Source organism: Anolis carolinensis, chromosome 6, assembly GCF_035594765.1.
Source record: "Anolis carolinensis isolate JA03-04 chromosome 6, rAnoCar3.1.pri, whole genome shotgun sequence".
NCBI lineage: Eukaryota > Metazoa > Chordata > Lepidosauria > Squamata > Dactyloidae > Anolis > Anolis carolinensis.
In genome coordinates this window covers 7,382,691-7,410,099 of record NC_085846.1, presented here as the reverse complement: position 1 = coordinate 7,410,099, position 27,409 = coordinate 7,382,691, and the positions used below count along the sequence as shown (strand labels likewise).

Sequence of the window (27,409 nt, the reverse complement as noted above, 5' to 3'; positions counted from 1 at the left end):
CACACACACACACACACACACACACAATATATTATATTATTTGCCTAGCACAATATTAGTATCATATATTACTATATTGCACTACATCACAACAGCTGCTCTGAGTCCCTTTCGGGGTGAGATGGGCGGGATATAAATGTCGTTATTAAATATATAAATAAATCAGGACATTCTGTCCTAGAATTTTCAGGCACATCTACACTGTAGAATTAACCCAGTTTGACACTACATTACCTGCCATGGCTCAATGCTATAAGATCATGGGATTTGTAGTTTGGTAGGGAACCAGCCCTCTTGGGCAGAGAAAGCTGAAGACCTTAAGAAACTACAATTCCCAGAATTCCAGGTTAATCACCAAACTGCAAGAAATCTTGACAACCGTAAGGTTGAGAGTTCGAAGCCCGGGTCAGGGTGAGATCCTAACCTTTAGTCCAGCTTCCACCTACCTAGCAGTTCAAAAATAAATGTGAGTAGATAAATAGGAACCGCAATAAAGCCGGGATCAGAAAAAGGAGGAAGTTTACGAACAAAGAAAGCTCTTCAGCAGCAAGATGGAGCGACAGCACCCCCTGGTGTCCGGAACCAAGCACAGCCTCCGAAAGATGCCGAAAGATGGGAAAGTCTATATATACCTCTATCTGTTTTCTGTCTTGTCATTGTTATAATCTGCATTGAATGTTTACCGTATATGTCTTCTGTGATCCACCCTGAATCCCCTTTGGGGTAAATAAATGTGGTTCCAAACTGCATTCGATTGCACGTACAATAGAAATGTATCCATCACCAGCTCAGACTGATGCATGTATGTATGTAAACGGATTGCGGAGAAAAACACACGTAGAGTTTATTGACGGCATGTCAACACTTTTGCACATTCCGCGCAAGAAGGGAAGAAGCCCGGTTCTAGCAAAAGTGCATCAAGGTTCAGGAATGAGCAAAGGCTTCCAAGCCGCGGTTGAGGAGCGAAAGATTCATGCCGTTTGAGACCAGAATGCATGTCACCCCTGTATGGAAGGAAAAAAGGGACAAAAATTAATTTAGTATTTACCTCCCTGCTTTTTTAGGAATATATACAATCTGCTTGGACCATTTCATTGTCCAATTGGGCATTGGTTATGCCAACTATGGGTGCATCTACCCCAGGCATGGGCAAACTTGGGCCCTCCAGGTGTTTTGGACTCCAACTCCCACAATTCCTAACAGCTTCAGGCCCTTTCCTTTTCCCCCTCAGCTGCTTAAGCCAGGAACAAAACTTTGTCATTATCAACTATTTTGAGAGCCTGGCTGCCTGGCCATCTGTCCAGACAGATTTGGTTGTGTACTTCTGGCATCAAACAACAGGGTGCTGTCCCTGGGTTATATATGGCTTTTCCTATTAGCCACCTGCATGACCTTGGATCTCAGTATTTACATTCCTCTCCAGCACATTCATGTCAACAGCCAGTAGTAAGTTTTTGTCATTAACTAAACTGTTCTGATTTTGTCAGTGTACACCCAAGGAGGAACCAGCATGTATAACCTGACAACATCATTCTGTTGTTCCCTGGCACAAGTACATCACGAAACCTGTCTCTACAGATGGCCATACAACAAAGTCTGAGTAATTATAGTAATGATGACAATCTGTTCCTGGTTTCAAAGTGTCTGTTCCTGTTTCATTGTGTACTACTTGCACCTCAGGAACTTCATTTTTCTGCCACAAACTTCATTAAACAGGTGAAGGATGAAGTTAAATAAATAATAATACAGTAGTCTCTCACTTATCCAACATAAACAGGCCAGCAGAACGTTGGATAAGCGAAAATGTTGGATAATAAGGAGAGATTAAGGAAAAGCTTATTAAACATCAAATTATGATATGATTTTTCAAATTATGCACCATGTTTTAGAACAAATCGACAGAAAAACCAGTTTAATACATGGTAACGTTATGTAGCAATTACTGTGTTTATGAATTTAGCACCAAAATATCGCAATGTATTCAAAACATTGACTACAAAAACATTGACTACTAACAAATTGACTACAATTCTAAAGATAGAATTGAATAAAATGGACTTACAGTAACAACATTGTCAGATATTAAATCCGTAAAACATTCAGTCCTTGCTGTCTAGAGACACAGCTATGGATTTGGGCAGGAGCCAGACTGCGTTGGATAATCCAGAATGTTGGATAAGTGAATGTTGGATAAGTGAGACTCTACTGTAATAATGATGATGATGATGACGACTTTATACCCCGTCTCCATCTCCCATAGAGACACGGGGCGGCTTAGAAAATGGCACACGATAGCGTCATGACATGTACAATACAATACAACAATATATCGACAAAATTAATAAAAGCAACATCAATTAAATAGAGACAGTAAAAGATGGTCATAGCCATAATGAAAAGATCCATACAACGGTTCAGCTTCTCAACTGTATTGTCTAAAAACTATACAAGGTGTTATTATAGTGTCTAAACAGTTTGAAAAACCTGTTGAAATTTTTAATTCTTTCCTAAAGTGTTGTAGCGTGGAGGCTTGCCTGCAAGTTTTTGCCTTCTACTCAAGTGTCACCTTCTTTTCAGGAACTGACCAATCAGGAATAATAATAATAATAATATTAATAATAATAATAGTAATAATAATAATAATAATAATAATAATAATAATAATAATAATAAGTTTAAGGGGACTTGGGGCGGCTCACAGAAATAAACATCTAAAACACGGGAACAAACCCAAATAAAACTCACGTGCTTTCCAAATGCAGGGACATACAAACATGAAAGATCTGCATATTCGGCTCAAAATCGGGATATTCCCGCACCTGGAAATCTCGTGTTTTTTGCCTCTTGCAGTGATTGCTTCCATGTTTACAGGTGTTTACTGGTGTCTCCTGATTGCTCTGGGATAAAGGTACTGTCTGGACGGGCCTCCAGTTCAAAGCAGATAATTGTGGGATTTTTTGCCTTGATATTTTGGGTTATATGACTGTGTGGAACAATGCTAAAACTGCCACGCTCATGATTGCATAGCATTGAGCCATGGCAGTTAAAGGGGCACCAAACTGCATTAATTCTACAGTGTGGATGCATCCACTGTTGTATTACAGAAACAGGACGCACTGGAGACGAACAAAGACATATACACACGTGTTTCTGGGTACCTAATTTGCTGACATCATAAATATTACGGCTTTCATCGTCAAAGAAGAGCATCTGGCAAAGAGGGACCCCGCTCTGTTGAGACAACCTGCGGAAGATGATGATAATAATAATAATAATAATAATAATAATAATAATAATAATAATAATGAGAGCATTTATTCTGCACATTGAAGCTCTAAATTCTCCCATTTTCATGATTCTCTGTACACATATAGTCAGTTAGAGTGGTGTAAAACTGCATTAATTTGACAGTATAGAGCAGGCCTAGGCAAACTTGGGCCCTCCAGGTGTTTTGGACTTCAACTCCCACAACTCCTAACAGCCTACCGGCTGTTAGGAGTTGTGGGAGTTGAAGTCCAAAACACCTGGAGGGCCCAAGTTTGCCCAGGCCTGGTATAGATTTACCTTTGGAAATGGGTGACTTTGCTGCCGGGGTAGATCTCTGTGCAGCGGAAGTAGCTACTGAGGCTCAGAAGATCTAAGAGCTGAGTCGCCCCTCGGATCTCACCTGTCCTGGGAGAAAAGAGAGAAACCAAGGAACAGTTAAGGAATAAAGAATGGGCTCTTATGGACTTCTGCTAATGCTGTGTGCTTTCAAGTCGGTTCCGAGTTAGGGAGACTTTGGATGCATCTACATTGTAGAATGAATGCAGTTTAGCCCGACTTTATCTGCCCTGGCTCGATACAATGGGATCTTGGGAGTTATAGTTTTGCATGCTTTTTGTCTTCTCTGCCAAGAGTGCTGGTGCTTTAGCATGCTACAATTCCCAGGATTCCATAGCAATGAGCTATAACAGTTAAAGTGTTTTGTTTTGGAATGTTGGATTTTGATAACTGTGCTGCATTTTGATGTTTCTCTATGTTTTATTGTTTTATCCGGGCTTGGCCCCATGTAAGCCGCCTTGAGTCCCTTCGGGGAAATGGAGGCGGGGTATAAAAATAAAGTATTATTATTACTTTTAGTCTACAGTGTAGATCAGGCATGGGCAAACTTCGGCCTTCCAGGTGTTTTGGACTTCAACTCTCACAATTCCTAACAGCCTACCAGCTCAAAATCTCCGAGGATGCCTGTCATAGATGTAGGTGAAACTTCAGGAGAGAATGCTTCTGTAACATGGTCACACAGCCCAGAAAACTCACAGCAACCCAGTGATTCTGGCCATGAAAGCCTTCGACAACACATTGTTATTATCATTATTATGATTATATTTATCATTATACTAGCTATGCCCTGCTACGCGTTGCTGTGGCCAATTGGAATTGCAGTGAATAGCCTCGCTGCTTGAAAGCCTGGCCGTTTTCTACATAGGGTATCCTTGCTAGGCCAGGTTGAATGAGATGGAGTAGCCTCGTGGTTTCCAAAGTCTGGCTTTGAAGCTGCAAGGCTGTTCAGTGTTAATCAAGGTGGGCCACAAAGGGGTTGATATATGTGTGGAATAACGTGCAGTGTGGTAGAAAGAACTGTTGTCTGGTTGAGGCAGGTGTTGCCATGGATCTCCTTGATTAGCACTGAATAGGCCTGCAGCTTCAAGGTCTGCCTGGTTAGTACGTGGAAGAATCCTTTACTGGGACATGTTAGCTGGGTGTGATTATTTAAGTTGTTTAGCATTGAATGGTCTTGTAGCTTCCAAGCCTGGCTGCTTCCTGCGTGAGGGAATCCTTTGTTGGGAGGTGTTTGCTGGGCCTGGTTGTTTCCTGTGTGGAATTCCCCTCTGTTCTGAGTGTTGTTGTTTATTTAGTGTCCTGATTTTAGAGATTATATTGTTGTGTATTGTTATTAGAGCACAGTCATTATTATACATTATATTGATAATGTTATATGATTTGCCTGGAACAGGATTATATGAGGCCCCTTCTACACAATGGTTTAAAATTCACACTGAAGTGGTGTTTTTTTGTTTGTTTGTTTGTTTGTTTTTGCTGTGGCCTAGGAGGCAGCCTGGCTTTGAAGCTGCAAGGTTGTTTAGTGTCAATCAAGGTGGGTCACAAAGGGGTGCATTCCGGTTTTGGGGTTTTTTTTGGCCCCATGGAGGTTAGGGATGTGTAGTTTGTTTGTAACGTAGAGACGTGGATGAGGGGTTGTGTTGTCAATTTTCTAGGTTGGGGGGCCTTTAGTTTTGTTGTTTTGCCTGATGGAGCGATGCCATTCTCCTTTTATATATATAGATTTATTGTTGTTATTATTATATTTTTATTACATTTATTGTCATGGTTATTATTATATTTATTATTATTATATTTATGGTTGTTGTTATTATTATATTTATCATTATGTTTATTGTTATTATAATATTATTATTATACTTATTATTACATGTATTATAGTATTATTATATTTATATTTTTTATTATATTCTATTCATCCCAATTTGCACTTCCAAGAATCTGCAGCACTTTATCAGTTACCTTGTGTTTACAATATTTATATGGTGCTCTTTATCCAGTCTATTTCACAACCTCTCCGTTTTAATCTATTAAGTTTTTGTCATTTACTTTATTGGTTATGTTTAAATTTTTAATTGTGCACGTTTCTTGTCTATTGTTGTGTTTTATATTGTTATCGTTTTTATTTGGGCTTGGCCCCATGTAAGCTGCCCTGAGTCCCCTTTGGGGAGATAGAGGCGGGGTATAAAAATAAAGTTATTATTATATTTATACTTATTATTAGGGTGATTGAGACAACACTGATTCTTCATTTCCCATGATTACTTTATAGGTTTGTATTACAACTGGGAATTGTAACCCACATTGATATTTCTGGGCATGTAAATTAGCAGTAATTGTCTTATTTGCATTGCAGAAGACAAAAAAGATACCCAGGTGCAACTGAAAAACAATATATTTCTTAAACCACTAGAAGAATTATCAACTTTCCTTGTGTTATCAATGACTTAAGTTTCCCCTTGCATAGGCCTTTTTTTACCTTTCTGCTTCCAAGCATGTTTTTTCTCTATAGGTTCAACTATGTTGTACACATAATGCAGTTTTGACACCACTTTCACTGCCATGGCTCAATGCTGTGGAATCCTGGGAGATGTAGTTTTCCATGGTCTCACCAAACTACAAATCCCAACATCCCATAGCTTTGAGTTCAACTGAGGTCAAACTACATTAATTTAACAGCATAAGAGCCAGTCTGAGGCAAGAAGGGGAATGGTGTGTGCTTTGGAGATGTTGCAGGACTTCAAGTCCCAGCAGCCCTTGCTAGCATAACTCCTGGCAAGGGACGCTGGGAATTGTAGTCCAAACACACCTGAGATGGGACTGGATTCCAACTCACCGCGAAGCAACAGCCATAGGGATCCCCTCGCTGTGCAATCTTTCCAATACAGCCCGCACTTCGGGGTAGAGATTCACAAGTTGTCCGTTCCGATCTCGTATTGAGCCATCACTGGGAGAAAAAGAGACAACGTTCAGAAGTTTGTTACATCAAGGCATGGGCAAACTTGGGCCGTCCAGGTGTTTTGGACTCCAACTCCCACCATTCCTAACAGCCTCAGGCCCTTTCCTTTTGCTTAAGCGGCCGAGGGGCAAAAGGAAAGGGCCTGAGGCTGTTAGGAATGGTGGGAGTTGGAGTCCAAAACACCTGGACAGCCCAAGTTTGCCCATACTTGACCTAGAACTATTCTTATTTGTACCTGTTTTTCTTGAATGGAGGATCCACATGGGTGTCAACCCAAAACGGCCACAGGGTATAATCTGTACGGGATACAGAGATTAATTCACTTTGGATTCCTTCCCCGATCAGAATCCGAACCCCGCTTTGACCATTCATATTTTTCTCCAATGGCTGAATTTTGCTCTGGGAAGATTGCACAGCATCAACACCTTTTATGCCAATAATCAATGGAATATTCAATAGACACAATGTCAGTGTAGATTGGGCTTAATGTCTGATGAAACTCAATGGGGGAAACAGACTTCTCGCTCTTACCTAGGTCAAACACCACCAGCGAAGGCTTTTTGGTCATCTTCAAAATAGAAGCAGGTCACGTCAATGCCTAGGGAGAGACCAGATCTATTTTACAAGCCTGCCATGAATTGGCCCCAAACTACAACTCCCAGGAGTCAATAAGGGCGTCTACATTTTAGAATGGATGCAGCTTAAGAGCACTTTAATGCTAGGAGTCACTGGAGTTGTAGTTTTACAAGGTCTTTAGCCTTCTCTGCTGAAGAGTGCTGGTGCCTCACCAAAATAATAATAATAATAATAATAATAATAATAATAATAATAATAATAATAATACTTTATTTTTATATCCCGCCTCGATCTCCCCAAAGGGACTCAGGGCAGCTTACATGGGGCCAAGCCCAGATAAAACAGCAAACAACATACAATAACATCAGAAAATACAAGCAAAAAGTAAATTAACATTCTAAACATAATAATAATAATAAACATATATGTATAAAAGACAATAAATAGAACAATAAACAGAACTCCCAGGGCTGTCGAACTGGATTAATTTGATGGTGTAGATGCATTCTAGGACTCTGAGAGACCAGGGTTCAAATCCCTGCTAAATCATGGAAACCCACTGGAAAAACTTGGGCGAGTCACACTCTCTCGGCCTCAGAGGAAGGGCCAAGAAAACATTTGCAGAAAGGGGATCATTAGTTATTTTACCAAGTTGATTCAGATTGTCTATCAGCAGCCCAATCCAATACAATCCAATGGGAAATATGCAGCAGAGCTAATATTTTAGGTCTGAATCAACAATGGCACATGAGAACAAAATTTAGGCTAATGCAGTTTGACAACACTTTTAACTGTCACGACTCAATGTTATGGAATCCTGGGAGTTGTAGAATCACAGAGTTGGAAGAGACCACATGGGTCATCTAGTCCAACCTCTTGTCATGTAGGAAAGGCACAATGAAAGCACCCCTGGCAGATGGCCATCCAGCTTGTTTAAAAGCCTCCAAAGAAGGAGCTTCCACCAGATTCCAAGGCAGAAAAGTTCCACTGTTGAACCGCGAAGCAGTTTTGCCTTGTATTGTAATACAGTATATGTATTTCGCAGAAATATACATTGATATGTGAATTTTATATAATGTTTAGAATGATTGTTTTTAGCCACAAGGAGAGGTGGGTAGAAAATAAAATTATATTATTATTGTTGTTATTATTATGGTATTTTATTATATTATTAAAATAAAATTATATTATTATAATATTATATTATATTATTATTTTATTATGACACAGCAAACAAGGTAGATATGTTGGATTTCGTATCACAAAATCACAAATCGAACATTTCCCAAGTGTCTAGGACTGTGTGATATATTTTCGGATGATGCGCGCAGATCCCAGTAGGGTGGCCCTTTGCAGTTGGCAGATATTGATTTTGTCAATGTCTATTGTTTCCAAATGCCGGCTGAGATCTTTTGGCACGGCACCCAATGTCCCGATCACCACGGGGACCACCTGTACTGGTTTCTGCCAGAGTCTTTGAAGTTCAATCTTGAGGTCCTGATAGCGACTGAGTTTTTCCTGTTGTTTTTCGTCAATGTGACTGTCACCTGGGATGGCGACATCAATGATCCAGACCTTTTCCTTTTCCACAACTGTGATGTCTGGTGTGTTGTTTTCCAGAACTTTGTCAGTCTGGATTCGAAAGTCCCACAGTATCTTTCCGTGCTCATTTTCCAGTACTTTTGCAGGTTTGTGATCCCACCATTATTATTATAATCATCATTATTATTAATACTAGGTGAGCATTGGGCCATGGCAGCTAAAGTGGGTTACCTGGGATTTGTAGCTTGGTGAAGTCCCAGCCCTCTTTGACAGTAGTCTTAAGTGGTGCCTGGTAGTGGTTGCATTAATTAATGCTACAGTATGGAGCCCAAGGAACATGGGAATGACAGCTGTCTTTAGATGCAAGTAAACTTATGCAACCTGCTCTTGAAAGAGAACCTCTCCTCCCTCCCTTAATCCTGAGCCCAAAGTACCTTTTCTTCTCCCCTGGAGATCAAGCCCTGCCTTCTTCCTTGGGGCCAAGGGAGCTGTTCTGTTCAATCCGGTCCTGCAGGAGCACCAGGGCGGGATGAGGGGTCTTCTCGTCCTTTTCCAGCCTCTCTGTTCCTCTTTCTTTCTCTTTCTCTCGGTTGGTCTCGGCTTCCTGGAGCACGTGGTCCCAAAGCTACAGAGGCAGAATTGTTGCCAGACAGTTCCAGGGCTTACCGGTTAACTCCTGAGCTCCCAAATGAAAAAGAAGGGGAAATGAATATTCCTGTCAAGCTGAGATTGACAACAGCTTTGGAACAAGGCGATATAATAATAATAATAATAATAATAATAATAATAATAATAATAATAATAATAATAATAATAATAATAACAACAACAACAAGGGGAGAAAGAGCATGCCATTTGAATGCAAGCCAATCCAGTTTGCAGTTTTGCAGTTTGCAAAGAGTTTTGCAAAGACTGGAACTGTATGGTTAGTGTCCAAGCATGGGCAAATTTGAGGCCTCCAGGGTTTTGGACTCCAACTCCCACCATTCCTAACAGCCTACCAGCTGTTAGGAATGGTGGGAGCTGAAGTCCAAAACACCTGGAGGGCCCAAGTTTGCCCAGGCCTGGTGTAGACCCATATTCTTGCAGTTTGTTAATGTATTAATTTCATGTAATATAACATATCACATTCTTAGAGCCATAGAATCATAGTACTGGAAGGGATCCCATGGGGCATCTAGTCCAACTGCTGACCTGAAGGTTGCCGGTTCGAATCTGCAAGACAGGGTGAGCTCCCGTCTGTCAGCTCTAGCTTGGGAAGCCTCCCATCCAGATGGTAACACACCCTGGCTTCCCCAGGGCAATGTCTTTGTAGATTGCCAATTCTCTCACACCAGACCCGACTTGCAGTATGTTCTCAAGTCACTTCTGACACTATTTTAAAAAATCTAGTCCAAGCCCCTGCTCAATACAGGATCTCCAGCTAAAGCGACAGGTATATAGTGTGACACTTGATTCCTGCAATTTGGAAATTGTGCTTCTGTTAATGCAGGTTGTTGCCTTTGCTTTTTTGCTGCTTCTGGTGCATGTTTGATTTATGATCAGTAATAAAGTTCTGTATATTTGGATTTCGGTGAATATCAATGTAAGGAATTCTACATTTGTGTCTACTGAATTTAATTTTAATTTCTGACCAATTTTTTTTCCGTTTTTTCTAGATATTTTTCAATTCTGTTCCTATCCATCCACAGTTGTGTCATCTGCACATTTGATAAGGATTCATTCTAGCCCATCATTGAAATTATTAATCTCCATCTCATTTAATCAGGTGAACCTTATCAACTGCTTTGCTGAATTAGACAAATTACACCCACAGCAATCCCACCTTCAATTAAACCTCATTTAATCCATTCAATTAGTTTTAGTAGTAGGTGGATTGCTATGGACATAATTTGCCTAATTCAGCAAAGCAATTGATAAGGTTCACCTGATTATTCCACATTTAATCAGGTGAACCTAATTGATTGCGTTGCTCAGTTAGACCAATTACATCCACAGCAATATATATATATATACAGTAGAGTCTCACTAATCCAAGCCTCGCTTATCCAAGCCTCTGGATAATCCAAGCCATTTTTGTAGTCAATGTTTCCAATATATCGTGATATTTTGGTGCTAACTTCGTAAATACAGTAATTACAAAATAACATTACTGCGTATTGAACTACTTTTTCTGTCAAATTTGTTGTATAACATGAAGTTTTGGTGCTTAATTTGTAAAATCATAACCTAATTTGATGTTTAATAGGCTTTTCCTTGATCAGTCCTTATAATCCAAGATATTCGCTTATCCAAGCTTCTGCCGGCCCGTTTAGCTTGGATTAGTGAGACTCTACTGTACATAATCTTATCTTGGAGATAGGACCCAAATCTAAACACAACTTTAATTTCTACTTATATATATAGAGCAGGATTTGTTTCTGACAAATGGATACTGACTCCTATCACTGTACAGGGTGTTTGAAAAAGAACACCCTATTCACCATTTAATTTAAATGGCAAATAGGGAGTTCTTTTTCAAATACCCCGTATTTTCAGCCATAGGTTAAACCCTTGTGCCAGCTGGACTGCTGACCTAAAGGTTGGATTGCTGTCCTGAAGGCTTCTGGTTGAAACCAGTGAGATCAGGTGAGCTCCCGTCTGCCAGCTCTAGCTTGCGAGGACATGAGAGAAGCCTCCCAGCAGGATGGTAACACATCTGGGCATCCCATGAGCAATGTCTTTGTAGACAGCCAATTCTCTCACACCAGAAACGACTTGCAGTATGTTCTCAAGTCACTTCTGCCACAATAAAAAAAAAGATACTTAGATGCCTGTGTAATCCATCCTAATGCTTTTCCTGGTATGCAATTTCCTGACTTTTCTACACTTTCCAATTTTATGAGGAATATTTGCAATTTTCCAGTCCTCTGGCCCTTCACCTGTTCTCCCAAGATTTTGAAGGCATGGTAGCAAAGGATTCAGGCCCCTTCTACACTGCCAGATAATCCAGGTTATCAAAGCAAAAAAATCCACATTACCTGATGTGAACTGGCTTATTTTAGGGCCCTTTCACAGGACCCATATCCCATGTTTTCTGCTTTAAACTAGATTACCTATATGCGTCTGCACTGTCAGATAATCTGGGATAAATAAAAAACCGGGGATCAGATCCTGGGATATAGGGTCTGTCTGGAAGGGCCCTTCGTCTCCAATGCCATATAATCCAGTTTAAGTATCCAGTATAAGAAAATAATGTGGATTTTATATAGCTGTGTAGAAGGGGCCTCAGAGAGCCCAATAGCAAGGTTCTTTAGTACTTTAGGATGCGGTTAGCCTGGCCCTGTAGAGTTGATCTTATTTAGATTAGTGGGAGTTGAAGTCCAAAACACCCGGAGGGCCAAAGTTTGCCCATGCCTGCTCTACATCCTATTTTGGGCTCAACATCATCAGATTCAGCACACACAAACTGAAGATGCAATGCATTCAAGGACGGTTGTGTAACACCTTTATTAAACACTCAGCCATTCCAACAGAGGGGAGGAGACACTAGAACAAGGGTGCAGAGGAGGGGAGAAAAGAAACCTTAACCGCCATGAAGCAAGCAGCGTTGAAGAAGTCGCTGAGGTGGAAATGCAGCTGGAGAAATTAAGCCCCACAGGGAGGCCTGACCCCATTGCGTTAACTGAAGGCAGCCTCCCCTCCGTACGTATCGCCTCCCTTAAACAACGGCTTGCGGGAGGCCCAGGAGGCAGCGGCCATTCTTCCTGGAAGTCGGAGGGGGAAAGGACAGTAGGAGTGCAGGCCAATTCGTTCTTACGGCTTCCCACATCTCGATCTGTCCTTTGTGGGGAGGGGAGAGGGGTGCTCCAGAGGAGAAGGTGGGGATTGGAAAGGCTCCATCATCGCAGGCCTCCTCCGCGCAGCGCCAGCACCAAATGGAGAACGGATCCACCTTGGATCTTGTAGTCTGCCGCAGTTTTTTCATCGTTCCTACACAGGAAGAAAAGCGGGGCTAGGATTACAGAATGATAAGAGTTGGAAGTGACCCCAAGAGCCACCTCGTCCAACTCCCTTCTGCCATGTAGGAAGACACATACAAAGCCCTCCAGACAGATGGCCATCCGGCCTGTTTAAAACTCTCCAGAGAAGAATCCACCAGACTTCCAGGCATAAACAAAACCAAAACCCACCATGGGATTTTAAAAATCACAAACCAACAAAGAGGCCTGAGCTGTGGATGATTGAATCTGTGGATACAGAGGTCCAAGTATACCTCTTTTTTCTCTTCAGTCCTCAAAATGCTGAAAGTGAGCGCTAATATGTTACAGCTGGTGATAATTTTGAAAGAATCTGGAGCTAATATGGGTTTTAGAAGTGACTGTGTGGATGAATGGGGCTATTTTTCCATGTTTTCACATGTTTGAAAAGTATTTGGTGTGACCTTAGGGCAAAAATTCCCTGAAAACTACACTGAAATAAAAAGAAACATTGGGACAGGGCATTGGGAGGAATGGAGGGAGGCCTCAGTAATCAGAAAACTTAGTCCCAGGAGTTGCATGTAGCCTGTGACTCAGACTTTCCCCATCCTTAATCTAGACTGTCACATACTAGAAACCTTGTGTAAGGAGTGATAATAAATGAAACATTCAATAAAATAAATGAGCTATTCTAAATGCTCTACTTTAAAAAGTGCATTTCCCAGAATACATGATCAAGAGCCCTTCTCGATCAAACTAACATTTGCTTGCCACTATAGATAAGTCGCTGTTGTTGAGGTGGGATCCCTTCTTTCTCTTCCACTCGCTCCTTTATTCGTTCCACCTGCAGGAAGGGAGGAGGAAGGGGAAAGAGAGAAAACCAAAGTTTTATTTCGTCTAGCCACAGCCTATGTTTTCACACTGCTTGGTGTGGCCTAGGTATACCACATAACACTGGCCAATACACATTTTTGATGTCTCAAATGTGGCCGGGCTGTGGCGCAGGCTGGTTAGCAGCCAGGTGCAACAAATCACTCTGAGTTCGAGGCCAGCCCGTGCCTGCGTCTTGTCTCTGCCTCTGTTATGGCATTGAATGTTTGCCTTTATGTGTGCAATGTCATCCGCCCTGAGTCCCCTTCGGGGTGAGAAGGGCAGAATATAAATGCTGTAAATAAATAAATAAATCTGTTTCTGAGTATATTTTAACGGCTGATTCCAAAAATGGCACCAGTTTCCCCCTCTCAATCCTAGTTTTTGAGATACAGAACATATGGTATCTACCAGAGGCCTTCTGCACACCAATTGAAAACCATGATATATAAGAAACTAGAGCTGGTGCAGTCTAGCTAATGTAATTTTTTGAATCAGTGCCCCAAATAACTCCAGGAACAAGTCCTAAAATCAAGAAAAATATGGGGGGAACACACCTGTGAATTTAACAATTTATGAGCTCCTGGTATCTAGGTCTTTTGAATTTTTTGGCCAAAAAAGCAGCTCTCTCCTTGCAAGACTTCCTACCTGCTTCTCAGACTCTTCTGAGGTGTCCAAATGGACAACCTTCAAGTACCTTCCTCTCCATCTGTACTGAGTGAGCCTCTACCATTAAGCAAAAGGGTTGTGTAGTCATTGCTAACATCATGGCTACCCAGTGATACTAGTTAATTTGTACTTGTGTTCTATTTGATATTTTCCCCACTAGTTGGGCAATTTGATGCTGGAAAACATATGGAGACTTAGGGCCCTTCTAGACAGGCCCTATATCCCAGGATCTGATCCCAGGTTTTGTGCTTTAAACTGGATAATATGAGACCCGACTGCCAGATAATATGGGATAAACAGAAAACTTGGGATCAGATCCTGGGATACAGGCACTGTCTGGAAGGGCCCTGAGAACAGTGACTGGAGGAATTAAATTTCTGGCTACTAACCTACTAACTTTCTTGTGCATTTTTCATAGCTATGGGGGAAAGATGCTTACACCCGTGCATGCTTTCTTAACTCGCAGCTGAACTATATAATCCTTAGAAATCCATCATCCTTGTCTGGTGATGGTGGAGTTTGCATCCAGGGCCCAAGATTCGGTAATACTAGCCATTGAGAATTTGAACACCCGACAGAGACAATCCAGGTGGAATTAAGTAACCTTTTTTTACCATGGGCTCTTAAGCAGATGCTGTATCCAAATAAACTAAAAGGCTGGGGTGCTTGTCTGCAATATACCACCCGCTGCATCATTTGCCACTAATAAAGCTTATTTTATAAGCAGTGTTTGGCACACAGTGATTTTAGGGGAAGTCTTGAAGTGTGCTCAGTTCTGTCACAGAATGACATCAGACCAAATGCTTCAGAATCTTATGATACTGTCTGCAGTCAGCAAGATGCCTTGGACCCATGCTGGTTGTGCGATACAATAGTCTTCAGACCCCATAATTACAAGCTCCAGCCTCTTTGTGAAATTAGCACCAGCTGTTAGGAATTATGGGAACTTAAGTCCAAAATACCTGGAAGGCACAAGTTTGCCCATGCCTGCTCCATGGTCACTCCTTCCCTCTGGAACTCCCTCCCTAAAGAAATCAGAACAGCCCCCTCATTCCTTTCCTTCAAGAAAAAAATTAAAAATCTATTTCTGTTCACTAGCTTATGAAGAGGGGTAAGAATAATATCGCCAAACTCATCTTGGTGGACGAAGCTGACAATATTATTTAATGTACCAAAGAGCTATATTTTTATATTTTATACAGATTTTAACTATTTAATTGTACTATCTATGATGCCTGACTGACTGATTATATATTTTTAGCTGAAGTTGTTTAATCTGTTCTAATAGTATGTGTTTTAATTGTTTATTATTGTACACGACATTGAATGTTTGCCATTTTTGTTTTTTTGGAAGCTGTCCTGAGTCCCTTTGGGGAGAGAGGGCGGGTTGAAAAATTATTATTATTATTATTATTATTATTTAAAGGTACTCTGAGTTTAAGATTGTCTGGGGAAGCCCCGCTCTTGATCCCACCTTCCTCGCAAGCGCGATTGGTGGGGACTAGAGACAGGGCCTTCTCATTGGTGGCCCCTCGGCTGTGGAACTCTCACTCTAGTGACATCAGATGAGCCACCTCCCACCTGGCTTTGGGAGCAGGCCTTTGAAAAATAGTGTTGTGCAATAAGTTTACTGGAATTCGTGCAACTCATTATGGAACGGCCTTATACCTTGTTTTGGACGTTGTGTCTTAACATTGGAAGGAATGTATTATACTTTATGTATATATTAATTTTAATTAATTAATTTATTTATTTACAGTGCTTTTACCCCGCCTTTCTCACCCGAGGGGACTCAAGGCAGCTTACTATAAATAGGCAAAAATTCAATGCCTGCAAACAATACACTAAACAACAATTTATATAAAAACAACGTAACATTATAGAATAAAAACACATTATACAAAATTTAAAACATCCAAGTTAAAATCCATTTGTCCAAAATCCTCATACGTAAATCTTAGTCCAGACCATGTGAAATCAATGTTCTCATTCATTAAATGCTTGTGTGCACAACCATGTCTTTAAGGCTTTTCTGAAGCCCAGGAGAGTTGAAATCTGCCGAATGTTGCTGGGGAGGGCATTTCACAGCCGAGGAGACACCACTGAGAAGGCCCTGTCCCTCGTTCCCACCAGCCGTGCCTGCGAGACTGGTGGGACCGAGAGCAGGGCCTCCCCAGATGATCTAAGGGTTCTAGAAGGCTCATATGAGGAGATACGTTCGGACAGGTAAGATGGGCCAGAACCGTTTAATCCTACTTCATGGTTTTTATGTCCAAGGCACTATAGTAGTGCCATTTGTAAGCTGCCTTGAGTTCCCCCTGGGGTAGAGAAAGGTGGGATATAAATATGGCGAATAAAGAAATAAGCATGATCTGCAACATCGGCCACGTTTATCTGAAGCGGATATACCTTGTCTGTGGGTTCGATGTCAATCTCAATCTCCTTCCCAGTTAGCGTCTGCAACAAAAGAGAAAAGAGGTGTCAAACTGGCAATCGGTGGTTTCCTTGCCTTGCCTCAGAACTAGCCAAATGTCCCCCATACAATGTTTAGAGCAGAGGTCCCCAAACTATGGCCCGGGGGCCACATGCGGCCCATCAAAGCCATTTATCCGGCCCCCGCAGCAGCGGCTCCCTCCTCCTCTGCCAAGGAAGGCGCGTGCAGTGAGAAGGAGGAAGGAAAGGCGCACTTTTCCCGCTGCCATGGAGGAAGGTGCAAACAGGGCGAGGGAGGAGGGAAAGGTGTGAGTCTTTCCCACCTCCTCTCTCTCCCGGTGCGTGCCTTCCAAAGCTTTGCTTGCTTATAATGGTATTTTAATTATTATTTAATTAATAATTAATTAATTATTAAGAGGTGCTTTGCTAGTGCTTTTGGTTTACAAAGGCAGAAGGGGGTTGGACTAAATGGTCCAAGGGGTCTTTTCCAGCCCTCTTAATTATTATTTTTATTATTGTATGACACAGCAAACAAGACAGACATGCTGGATCTCGAATCACAAAATCACAAGTCGAACACTTCCCAAGGACTGTGTGATGTATTTTCGGATGATGCATGCAGATCCCAGTAGGGTGGCCTTTTGCAGTTGGCAAATCGTAATTTTGTCAATGTCTATTGTTTCCAAATGCCGGCTAAGATCTTTTGACACGGCACCAAATAATATCATTATTTTTATTATTACTATTATGAACATTGAGGCTGGGTGGCCATCTGTCAGGGGTGCTTTGCTTGTGCTATTGGTGAACAAAGGCAAAAGAGGGTTGGACTAAATAGCCCAAGGGGTCTCTTCCAACCCTCTTTATTATTATTATTATTATTATTATTATTATTATTATTATTATTATTATTAACATTAGGCTGTATTTGTTCCCATATTGTTTTTTTTTACTTCAAAATAAGATATGTGCAGTGTGCATAGGAATTTGTTCATAGTTTTTTTTAAAAAAACTATAGCCTGACCCTCCAACGGTCTGAGGGACCGTAAACTGCTCCCCTGTTTTAAAAGTTTGGGGACTCCTGGTTTAGAGGGTCTAGTGCAGACATGGGCCAACTTGGGCCCTCTCTCCAGGTGTTTTGGACTACAACTCCCAGCATTCCTAACAGCCTCAGGTCCTTTCCTTTTGCCCCTCAGCCGCTTAAGCGGCTGAGGGGCAAAAGGAAGGGGCCTGAGGCTGTTAGGAATGCTGGGAGTTGTAGTCCAAAACACCTGGAAAGAGGGCCCAAGTTGGCCCAGGCCTGCCCCAGCACACATTACTTGAGGCCTCGATTGCCTTGCATTCTGACATTCTGCCTTCACCTGCAGCTCTCCCACATTACACCAAGACACCAAGCTTCCCTTTCCCATAGGAAACCAACAGTAATTATACATATATATATTTTTTACCTTCACTTTGATCAGCATCCTGATCGGTGTGTCTTTTCTTCAAGCCCTCGCTCAGCCTCTGACCTCGGAAGTAGAACCAGGAAGCCCGTGAGAGAGGGTGAGCCGCCTTCCTTTGGCGAGCTGGTTACACCCTTGCTCCTGACCCGATTTCCGGGAGTGACGTCACTTCCGGGTGCTGGCTGAATGAGGAGCTCAGCAAGAGCTTTCCAGTCACTTAGACACCGGACTATACACATAATATATAATATATATATATATATATAACAATATTTTACATTACAAACACACACACACATATATATGGTCTTACCTATAACCAAGCCAAAACTTCCCACCGCAATGCACTATGGGAGATGTAGTCCTTTCTCCCCATAGAAGCCCTGTTTTCCTGAAGGCCTTAAAACTACCATTCCCATGCTACCTCCCTCGCTCATTCTTTCACTCAGTGAGAAAAGCCTACCTAAACTAAAATTCTTTAAAGTTGCGCAGTTTAATCCGATTCTAGTCTATTTTGAGTTAATCGGACTACATCCCCCATCACGCATTGCGGAAAAACCCAAATCGGCTGTCTAGCGTAGGATCGCGCGCTGCACCCTGGGAAGCGTAGTCCTTCTCGTTGAGTCTTCAGATTGCTTAGTTTATCTGGTTTCGCAAGCGACTTACGGCGCATGCGCAGTACATTATTACTGCCTGTAGTCCCTGGAACCCTGCTCTATCATTAGAGTGAGTCGAGACCAAGACTACATCTCCCACAAGTCAGTGCGCTGGCTAAGAAAAAGGGTTCAGAATAGCAGAAAGCCTACTAGAATTATTTACTCCAGGAAGGAGGCTTGTTGACTTTCACTTTCTTTTCCTCAGAAGATTTATTGGAGGTATGTGAGTTTATTGGGGTCAACTGGAAATGGGGTTCATTTGGAGGCCTTATAGTAATAAATCCCAGAATAATAGAAAAAATATGTCAGTGCAATGGGTTACTGTGAGTTTTCCGAGCTGTATGGCCATGTTCCAGAAGCATTCTCTCCTGACGTTTCTCCCACATCTATTGCAGGCATCCTCAGAGGTTGTGAGGTCTGTTGGAAAGTAGGCAAGTGGGGTTTATATATCTGTGGAATGATGTCCAAGGTGGGAGTTGGAGGCCAGTGTGAATGTTGCAATTGGCCAGCTTGATTAGCACTGAATAGCCTTGCAGCTTCAAAGCCTGGCTGCTTCCTTCAGTGCAATGTTGCAAATTTATTGGATCTATGAAATAGCTAATGTCAATGCTTGGAAAGGCTGTTACTATTTCTATTATTATTATTTGGGGAGTTCTGGGATTTTTACTATCCAGATTCTGGGAGTGTGCAGTCCAAAAAGAGAGTTTTCCAATTATAATTTCCCAATGATATGCAATGCCATTAATCCCAATTCATTTGGAGTAGTTTGGAAAGATATTTGATGAATATATAAGTTGTAGGTACGCCTTTAAGAAATATTCTCAAACTCGAATTAATTCTGAATTATGGCATTAGTGGGTTTGTAGCTAGAAGATAGCAATTGAAATGCAAAGTCAGGGCTTTAATATCATTTCCTTATTGTGGGAAGTTGAAGTAGCACATTATCTCCTCTAGAGGGCGCCCAAGGATGTCAGATTTGGGATATTGACCAACAAAGGCCGGAATAGAACTTTTTATATGTTCAGAGGAATTGATATGGCTAAAGTAGTCAGTATTGTGTCTTAAGGAAAAATATTATTCCTGGAATAATAATAATAATAATAATAATAATAATAATAATAATAATAATAATAATAATAATAATAATAGAGCTAAAGTATTCAGCATTGTGTCTTAAGAAAAAGTATTATTTCTGGTATTATTATCTTTATTATTATTATTATAGGGCTAAAGCTTTCAGTGTTGTGTCTTAAAGAAAAATATTATTTCTGGTATTATTATTATAGGGCTAAAGTCTTCATGTTCTTGTTTTATATTCTTGTTCAACATTTGCTTAGGGATTTAAGCTACCTTTGTATTTTGGGACTATCCTTGGACTACATTGCTTTAGGATTTCTAAGAGACAATTGATTGTGGACTATTTGGATTCTACATCTTAATTCCTTATCTCTGCTTTTTTATTATATATCGTTTGCTTTTTTACAATGAACTGTTTGCCATTCTGCTGGACTCTCGTTTTATTATATATCGTTTGCTTTTTTACAGCCATTCTGCTGGACTCTTGTGTGATAGGTGGCTTCAGGCCTGGGGTGCAATAATAATATTATAAAATAACTAGCTGTGGCATAGTCTGGTGGTATGGAAAATAAAGTAACGAGAAGCAGCCAGGATTTGAAGCTGCAAGGCTGTTCAGTGCTATTCTAGGTGGGCAATGGAGGATCCCCCTAGGTAGGATGCAGCCTGGGTTTGAAGCTGCAAGGCTGTTCAGTGCTATTCAAAGTGGCTAATGGAGGAATCAGCCAGGATTTGAAGCTGCAAGGCTGTTCAGTGCTATTCTAGGTGGGCAACGGAGGATCCCCCTAGGTAGGAAGCAGCCTGGGTTTGAAGCTGCAAGGCTGTTCAGTGCTATTCAAAGTGGCTAATGGAGGAATCAGCCTGAGTTTGAAGCTGCAAGGTTGTTCAGTGCTATTCAAAGTAGCTAATGGAGGAATCAGCCAGGATTTGAAGCTGCAAGGCTGTTCAGTGCTATTCTAGGTGGGCAACGGAGGATCCCCCTAGGTAGGAAGCAGCCTGGGTTTGAAACTGCAAGGCTGTTCAGTGCTATTCAAAGTGGTTAATGGAGGAATCAGCCTGGGTTTGAAGCTGCAAGGCTGTTCAGTGCTATTCAAAGTGGCTAATGGAGGAATCAGCCTGGGTTTGAAGCGGCAAGGCTGTTCAATGCTATTCAAAGTGGCTAATGGAGGAATCAGTCAGGATTTGAAGCTGCAAGGCTGTTCAGTGCTATTCTAGGTGGGCAACAAAGGATCCCCCTAGGGATATTATTAGGGATACCTCCTCCCCCTTCTTCTTATTATTATACAACAGGATTAAAACAAAGCAATTAAAAACAAGACTATTAAAATGCATATAACAAAATACATGCAAGACCACACCAATAAAATCTAGGTAAAATTGACTGGATAGGCCTGCTCGAAGAGATAGGTCTGATTCTTTCCCTAAATCCACTTTGATTCTTTTCCTAATTCCTTTGCTGGCTCATAAATACTTGCAGCCCTGGACAAAAAACCCCAAAACAAAACCCCTGCATTTTCTCTCTATTATCTCTAGAGTTTACACACTCGATCCTTTTGTCTTCCAGGGCTCCGAGATGCCGCACATTGATAACGACATTAAGCTAGACTTCAAGGATGTCCTCCTCCGGCCCAAACGGAGCACCCTCAAATCCCGCAGCGAGGTGAGCTTCAGAGGAAGCCTCCTTCGCTCTTCGCGTGGGCTGGAAGGTTGCATTTAAGAAAGCATGTAGATCAGGATTTGTCCTTGGAAGATGTGGGTTTCCAGGCGGTCTTTGAAGCCCTTGTTTCATAGGATGAACTTGGAGAAGATGGTGTTGTTGGAGGCCTAAGATAATGGATGGAGAAGTTGACCAACATGTTAGTGGAGGCATGGGCCAACTTTGGCCCTCCAGGTGTTTTGGAAGCCTGTTAGGAATTGTGAGAGTTGAAGTCCAAAACACCTGGAGGGCTGAAGTTTGGAGCGATTCTGGATGTAGGTCATATCTCATCCAACCTTGATACGAGAGTGGCATCTCGACATGGTTCCCCACCTTGTCCGTTACATAATGGCTGGGGAATCACGTCGTCCTTGGGCCTGTCTCGATCTCATGCCTTTCTCCAGGTGGATCTCATGAGGTCCTTCACGTTCCGCAACTCCAAGCAGACGTACACAGGGATCCCCATCATCGCCGCCAACATGGACACTGTGGGCACCTTTGAGATGGCCAAAGTTCTGTGCAAGGTATGGGTCTCACCAGGCTTTTCTTCTCTCTCCTGGACAGATGTTCTGCCTTTTAATGTAGAGTCATAGAGTTGGAATGGACCCCACAGGTCATCTTTTCCAATCACAATTGAATCCTTCCCAAGAGATGGCCATCTAGCTTTTGTTTACAAACTTTCAGAGGGGGAAATTCCACTGTCAAACAACTCTGATCACCAGGAAGTTCTTCCTAATGTTTGGTGGAGTCCCTTTTCCTGTAGTTTGAATCCAATGCTCAGTGTCATACTCTAAAGCAGCAAAAAGCAAACTGGGTCCATCTTCAATATGACATCCTTTCCATTACACTATGCAAAAAAAAAATTACTTTTCTTAGTTTGAAAGTGTTATTTCCTGTTCAATGGTACAGTACTTACTTTGAAAGTATTTGTTCTACTCTATTTATTTATTTATTATTTATTTATAGTATTTATATTCCGCCCTTCTCACCCCAAAGGGGTCTCAGGGCTGATCACATTACACATATAAGGCAAACATTCAATGCCTTAACATAGAACAAAGACAAAGACAAACACGGGCTCTGAGCTGGCCTCAAACTCATGACCTCTTGGTCAGAATGATTTGTTGCTGCTGGCTGCAGCTGGCTGCTCAACAGCCTGCGCCACAGCCCGGGCTTTGTTTTTGTGGCTGCCACAAACTATTGGTTGAGACTCAATGAGATATTGAAAAACTAGCAAAATGTGCGGCACGATGTCCCACAAAACCTTTTTTTTGGTAGTTTAATAAACTTTTTCCATGTTATTACAGTAGAATCAATTAGGAAATTATATTTATTGTCGCACTTATTGGTTCACCTTGCTCCAACACACAAACTCCACCACAGTAGGCTTGAGTCTTTTCAGTTTATTGAAGAAAGATAGCAAAACTTATCAAAAAGCAGAAAAAAGTAAAAACCAATTGCAAGTGCAATTCTTAAACACAGTTCAATGATTTCATAGCTATTAGTCCAAAATCCCAAAAATAGCACAGTAAATCCAAGGAAACATGAATACATGAGCTTCAAAAGTAATCCAAACACAGATTCTAGGCATGAGACAAGACAAGAGTTGATTCTCCAAAAGCGAGGTTGCTCTTGACTGGAATCTTTCCCAAATTACATCTCTTTTAACCCTCCTTGCAAGACATAAACACATTCCTGTGCACTCTTGTTTCTCCGCATCTGCCTGCAATTCTCACACTGTGACGGAGGCCTGATCTCAGCTTTAATCTGAAATCTGTGTTACATGGTGTTATTGAACCATGGCTGTGATATCCTCGTCTCAACCTTCTCCAGGCTATACATACTTAAAGCCACTCCTCATAGGGATTCATGGTATTTCCAGACTTTTGAGCATTTTTGCTACTCTGGACACATTCCAGCTTGTCAATATAGTTCTGTAAAATATCAGATCAGAATTTATTTATTTACTTTATTATTATCTTGCCTTTCTCCTCATAGGGCCTCAGGGCAGCTAACAATAACATGGTACGACACCATAAAAATTTAAAAACAAGGTGAATACATATACATATTAATACAACATTTAAAAAAATGAATTACGGTAAATCTTTGTGTCAAGTTAAAACACAGTTGAAATCACATTTGAAAACTAAATATCCCACATCCCCAAGAATCCCACCCACAATATTATTTGATAATTCCATGTCTCATCCTTTGTTCTTTCCTCCACTCCTTTTTCTCCAGTTCTCTCTCTTCACTGCCATTCACAAACACTATAGTCTGGAGGAGTGGAAGAAATTTGCAGCTGACAACCCAGATTGCCTGCAAGTGAGTGGCTTGATCTCTCTCCCCTTTGCTTCCCTGGAGTTTCTGAGTCTTTTCATAGGGGTTTTTGGGGGGATCACCCAGTGCTGCAGGCCATTGCTCTGTTGTTCCCTGTCTCCTTCTGATGTCTCTTCTTAGAACGTGGCGGCCAGTTCGGGCACCGGCTCCACGGACTTTGAGCTGCTGGAGCAGATCCTGGAGAGCGTGCCTCAGGTGCGCTACATCTGCCTGGATGTGGCCAACGGCTACTCAGAACACTTTGTCCAGTTCTTGAGGGATGTGCGCAGGCGGTTTCCAGATCACACCATCATGGTAAGCCCACCTTCCTTGACCATGTCCCACTCTCTCATGCCTTTCCACTATCCTTAAAGCAGGCATGGGCAAACTTAGGCCCTCCAGGTGTTTTGGACTTCAGCTCCCACAAATCCACATTTTCTGTTTCTTTTTGCTGTCCTCAGGCCGGGAATGTAGTGACTGGGGAGATGGTGGAGGAGCTTGTCTTGTCAGGAGCCGACATCATCAAAGTGGGGATTGGACCAGGTTATTTATTTATTTATTCCTTTGAAGTATTTCTATTCTGCCCTTCTCACCCCAAAGGGGACTCAGGGTGGATCACAGAACACATATACGGCAAACATTCAATGCTGATTATAACAATAAGACAGACAACAAAAAGAGGTATATATAGGCTTTTCCATCTTTCGGCATCTTTAGAGGCTGTGCTGGGTTCTGGCCACTGGGGGTGCTGTCGCTCTGTCTACCTGCCGAAGAGCTTTCTTTTTTCGTAAACGTCCTCCTTTTTCTGATCGAAATGGCAAGCCTAAATAAATACCTCTCTGCTTTTTAAATACCGTTCCTATTTATCTACTCACATTTGTTTTCAAACTGCTAATTTGGTAGGAGCTGGGCTAAAGGTCAGGAGCTCACATTGACCCAGGCTTCGAACTCTCAATCTTCCAGTTGGCAAGATTTATTACAGTGTGTTGATTAGCCTGCTGTGTTAAAGCCCACCCCAATGATAAAAAGAACCTGTGAAATGGTCTGAGTGTTAGACTATGGTTCTGGAAACCAAGATTGAATCTCTGCTTGGCCATAGAAACCCACAGGGTGACCCTGGGTTAGTCACACACTCTCAGCCCCAGTAAGCCTTAATATTGCCTTACATTGTAAAAGACTTGAAGACAGGCAACAGCAACAAGCAGCTCTTATCACAGAGTTGGAAGAGTAGTCCAAGAGCCATCCAGTACAACCCCCTTCTGCCATGCAGGAAAAGCATAATCAGAGTTTTTCCGACAAATGGTCATCCAGCCTCTGTTTAAAGCTTCCAAAGGAGCTTCCACCTTGTCCTCAGGAAGTTCTTGCTAATGTTTAGGCGGAATCTCTTTTCCTGCAACTTAAAAGTATTAGGAGAAGGTATAAGGTATTATGAGACGTGGAAGACAGTTGTGCCTCAAGTAATCCTGAAGACAGTGCTTTTTCCGTGAAATGGGACATGTCAAGATTTGATATAATGTTTTCAGATAATTTTTTGGGACCTTTAAAGCTCACATCCCTCCCACTCATTTGAACTCGATCCCATCTTGGCTCGTTCCAGGCTCGGTTTGTACCACGCGAAAGAAGACTGGGGTGGGCTACCCGCAGCTGAGTGCAGTCATGGAGTGTGCTGATGCCGCGCATGGCCTCAACGGGCACATCATTTCAGTAAGTCCACCCCAGTTGCTGACACTAGCACTGATTATATGGCAGGCATGGGTCAACTTCGACTCTTCCTCCAGGTGTTTTGGACTTCAGTTCCCACAACTCCCAACAGCTGGTAAGATGGCTGGGATTTTTTGGAGTTGAAGCCCAAAACACATGGAGGGCCGAAGTTTGCCCATGTCTGAGCTAAGGGATATAAACGTGACTTGTTAGATAAAATAATGCTTGTGTTCTATTGTTCTTCTGATTTTGCGTATGTAGTGTATATTATCATTTATTGTATTGTTCAATGTGTTTTGATTTGTTGTTCTATTTATATTCTGTTATATTGTATTGTTCTGGGCATGGCCCCATGTAAGCCGCCCCGAGTCCCCGTTGGGGAGATGGTGGCGGGGTATAAATAAATATTATTATTATTATTATTATTATTATTATTATTATTATTATTATTATTGTTGTTGTTTTTTTAAATGGAACAGTCAGCTTCTTAGGACGGCAGCTTCAAGAAAATGAAGCATTTCCATTTGGATCTTTCCATCCTCTTTCCTGCAGGATGGAGGCTGCAGCTGCCCGGGAGACATTGCAAAGGCGTTTGGTAAAATCTCATCTTCCTTATTGCTCTCTTTTAAAATGTCTTGCAAGGATATAGGCAGAACCTTCTGTGGTTCCTCAGCTTCCTGACAGTTCTGTTAATGCCATTCCCAATTTTGTCCTCAGGTGCCGGTGCAGACTTTGTCATGCTGGGCGGGATGCTGGCCGGACACACAGAGTCTGGTGGAGACCTCATCGAGAAAGGAGGCAAGCAGTACAAGCTCTTCTACGGCATGAGCTCGGAAGTGTCCATGAAGAAGTACGCCGGAGGTGTTGCCGAATATCGGTATGGTGGTCTGATGGGAAAAACTGTTGTCCTTGAAGCAGAGCCCAGGGAAAGGCAGGGTTTGAAGACGGCAAATAAATAGTGAATTTCCCTTCTTTTCTAGGGATATTTGGTAGAAACGTGGTGAGGAAATCAATGGGAGAGTGTGGCGTGCTAATGTCATGCTCCCACAGAGACTTTACTATTTTATCTAATTAAGCATCTCTTAGATAGAAGGGGTTCAGTTCTTTATTGTCTAATTTATGGAAGGGAACCATAGGTAGGTTTTTTCTTTAAGACACCCCTCTCCCTCATAGCCAGATACAGTAGCTTCTTTGAAGTCAGCCATTTGGAAGAAAGTACTGAGAGGAGCTAGGAAGCTGAACACATTGCACGTTAAAAGTTAGTTAGAAGTTGGTGTTATAAGTTGAAGAAACCATGCCACAGGTGCACAGAAGACAAGGCAAGAAAGGACACAGAAGGAAGGCCGAGAGTAAGCAAGAACGACAGTTGAGTCAAGCCTCCAACTGTTCCTACAAGTTTTAGTTGTTAGTCCTGGAAGGAGTTAGAATTTTGACCTTTCATTACTCTATTAAATTCCTTATTAACTGTTCACCTGTGTAAATCCAACTCTGTTCCTAGCAAGATTAGAGCACCTTGAAGAATCAGCTCGGCGGACAAAACAGTACCCATCAAACCCTCAACAGTTGCATGCCTCTGGTTTAGCCAGTATGGAATTACTCAGTTCAGCGTTTTCTTTGCTCTGAGGCATAAATATAGAATCTATGAACCCTCAGAAAAAGATCAGACCAGCCCAGGATAAGGGTCAGAAGGAGTTGGGACCAGTCTCATTGGGAATACATGTTTCCCATCGGTGCTTTAAATGGAAGAAAATGCCAGGGAGGGCATTTCTCCATGTTCTCTATGGAATAGTTGTGGTGGTGGTGGTGGTGGGATATACCCATATGTAGCAAGAAATGGGACAGCTGAGGGACTGCTTGGTCCTTGAATGTGGATTTAAAGCAGTGGTTCTCAACCTGTGTTTTGGCCT

General features: G+C 41.9%; 3 protein-coding genes across 5 annotated transcripts in view; 1 reads left to right on the top strand and 2 right to left on the bottom strand.

The window, feature by feature from the left end:
* Nucleotides 1–819: 819 nt before the first annotated feature.
* mdp1 (magnesium dependent phosphatase 1) lies at nucleotides 820–9,399 on the bottom strand. Of its 2 annotated transcripts, XM_062957275.1 has the most exons (7): nucleotides 9,115–9,384; nucleotides 7,094–7,160; nucleotides 6,798–6,858; nucleotides 6,440–6,550; nucleotides 3,565–3,672; nucleotides 3,159–3,244; nucleotides 820–1,004 (listed from the first exon to the last, which is right to left on the bottom strand). In XM_062957275.1, exons 2-7 carry the CDS (start codon nucleotides 7,128–7,130, stop codon nucleotides 925–927), a joined length of 483 nt encoding a protein of 160 aa, XP_062813345.1. In that variant the 5' UTR covers nucleotides 7,131–7,160; nucleotides 9,115–9,384; the 3' UTR covers nucleotides 820–924. The 2 variants fall into 2 exon arrangements, with proteins under 2 accessions (XP_062813345.1, XP_062813344.1); XM_062957274.1 differs by having other exon boundaries at nucleotides 6,798–7,160; nucleotides 9,115–9,399.
* A 2,751-nt stretch (nucleotides 9,400–12,150) lies between these two features.
* nedd8 (NEDD8 ubiquitin like modifier) lies at nucleotides 12,151–18,216 on the bottom strand. Its single transcript, XM_008119554.3, has 4 exons — nucleotides 18,057–18,216; nucleotides 16,588–16,635; nucleotides 13,401–13,483; nucleotides 12,151–12,652 (listed from the first exon to the last, which is right to left on the bottom strand). The coding sequence occupies exons 1-4, from the start codon at nucleotides 18,072–18,074 to the stop codon at nucleotides 12,562–12,564; spliced, it is 240 nt and encodes a 79-aa protein (XP_008117761.1). The 5' UTR covers nucleotides 18,075–18,216; the 3' UTR covers nucleotides 12,151–12,561.
* A 516-nt stretch (nucleotides 18,217–18,732) lies between these two features.
* The window catches only part of gmpr2 (guanosine monophosphate reductase 2), a 9,638-nt gene continuing 961 nt past the window's right edge, over nucleotides 18,733–27,409 (top strand). Inside the window, exons 1-9 of one of the 2 annotated variants that reach the window (XM_003226666.4) lie at nucleotides 18,733–18,928; nucleotides 21,348–21,443; nucleotides 21,884–22,003; nucleotides 23,724–23,807; nucleotides 23,943–24,116; nucleotides 24,263–24,344; nucleotides 25,399–25,505; nucleotides 26,055–26,097; nucleotides 26,220–26,379. In XM_003226666.4, coding sequence (XP_003226714.1) covers nucleotides 21,357–21,443; nucleotides 21,884–22,003; nucleotides 23,724–23,807; nucleotides 23,943–24,116; nucleotides 24,263–24,344; nucleotides 25,399–25,505; nucleotides 26,055–26,097; nucleotides 26,220–26,379 — 857 coding nt within the window. In that variant the 5' untranslated portion in view covers nucleotides 18,733–18,928; nucleotides 21,348–21,356. The remainder of the gene's footprint in view (nucleotides 18,929–21,347; nucleotides 21,444–21,883; nucleotides 22,004–23,723; nucleotides 23,808–23,942; nucleotides 24,117–24,262; nucleotides 24,345–25,398; nucleotides 25,506–26,054; nucleotides 26,098–26,219; nucleotides 26,380–27,409) is intronic. The other variant, XM_062957273.1, reaches the window with a different exon arrangement.

Coding starts and splice junctions, on each gene's coding strand:
- nedd8 (XM_008119554.3), bottom strand. Junction 13,484..16,587: donor ACATCGAACCCACAGACAAG/GTATATCCGCTT, acceptor CCCTTCCTGCAG/GTGGAACGAATAAAGGAGCG. Junction 12,653..13,400: donor ATCTATAGTGGCAAGCAAAT/GTTAGTTTGATC, acceptor CTTCCTGTGTAG/GAACGATGAAAAAACTGCGG.
- mdp1 (XM_062957274.1), bottom strand. CDS start 6,934: ATGAATGGTCAAAGCGGGGTTCGGATTCTGATCGGGGAAGGAATCCAA. Junction 3,245..3,564: donor AAAGTCACCCATTTCCAAAG/GTAAATCTATAC, acceptor CATCTTCCGCAG/GTTGTCTCAACAGAGCGGGG. Junction 1,005..3,158: donor TTATGATGTCAGCAAATTAG/GTACCCAGAAAC, acceptor CCTTCCATACAG/GGGTGACATGCATTCTGGTC.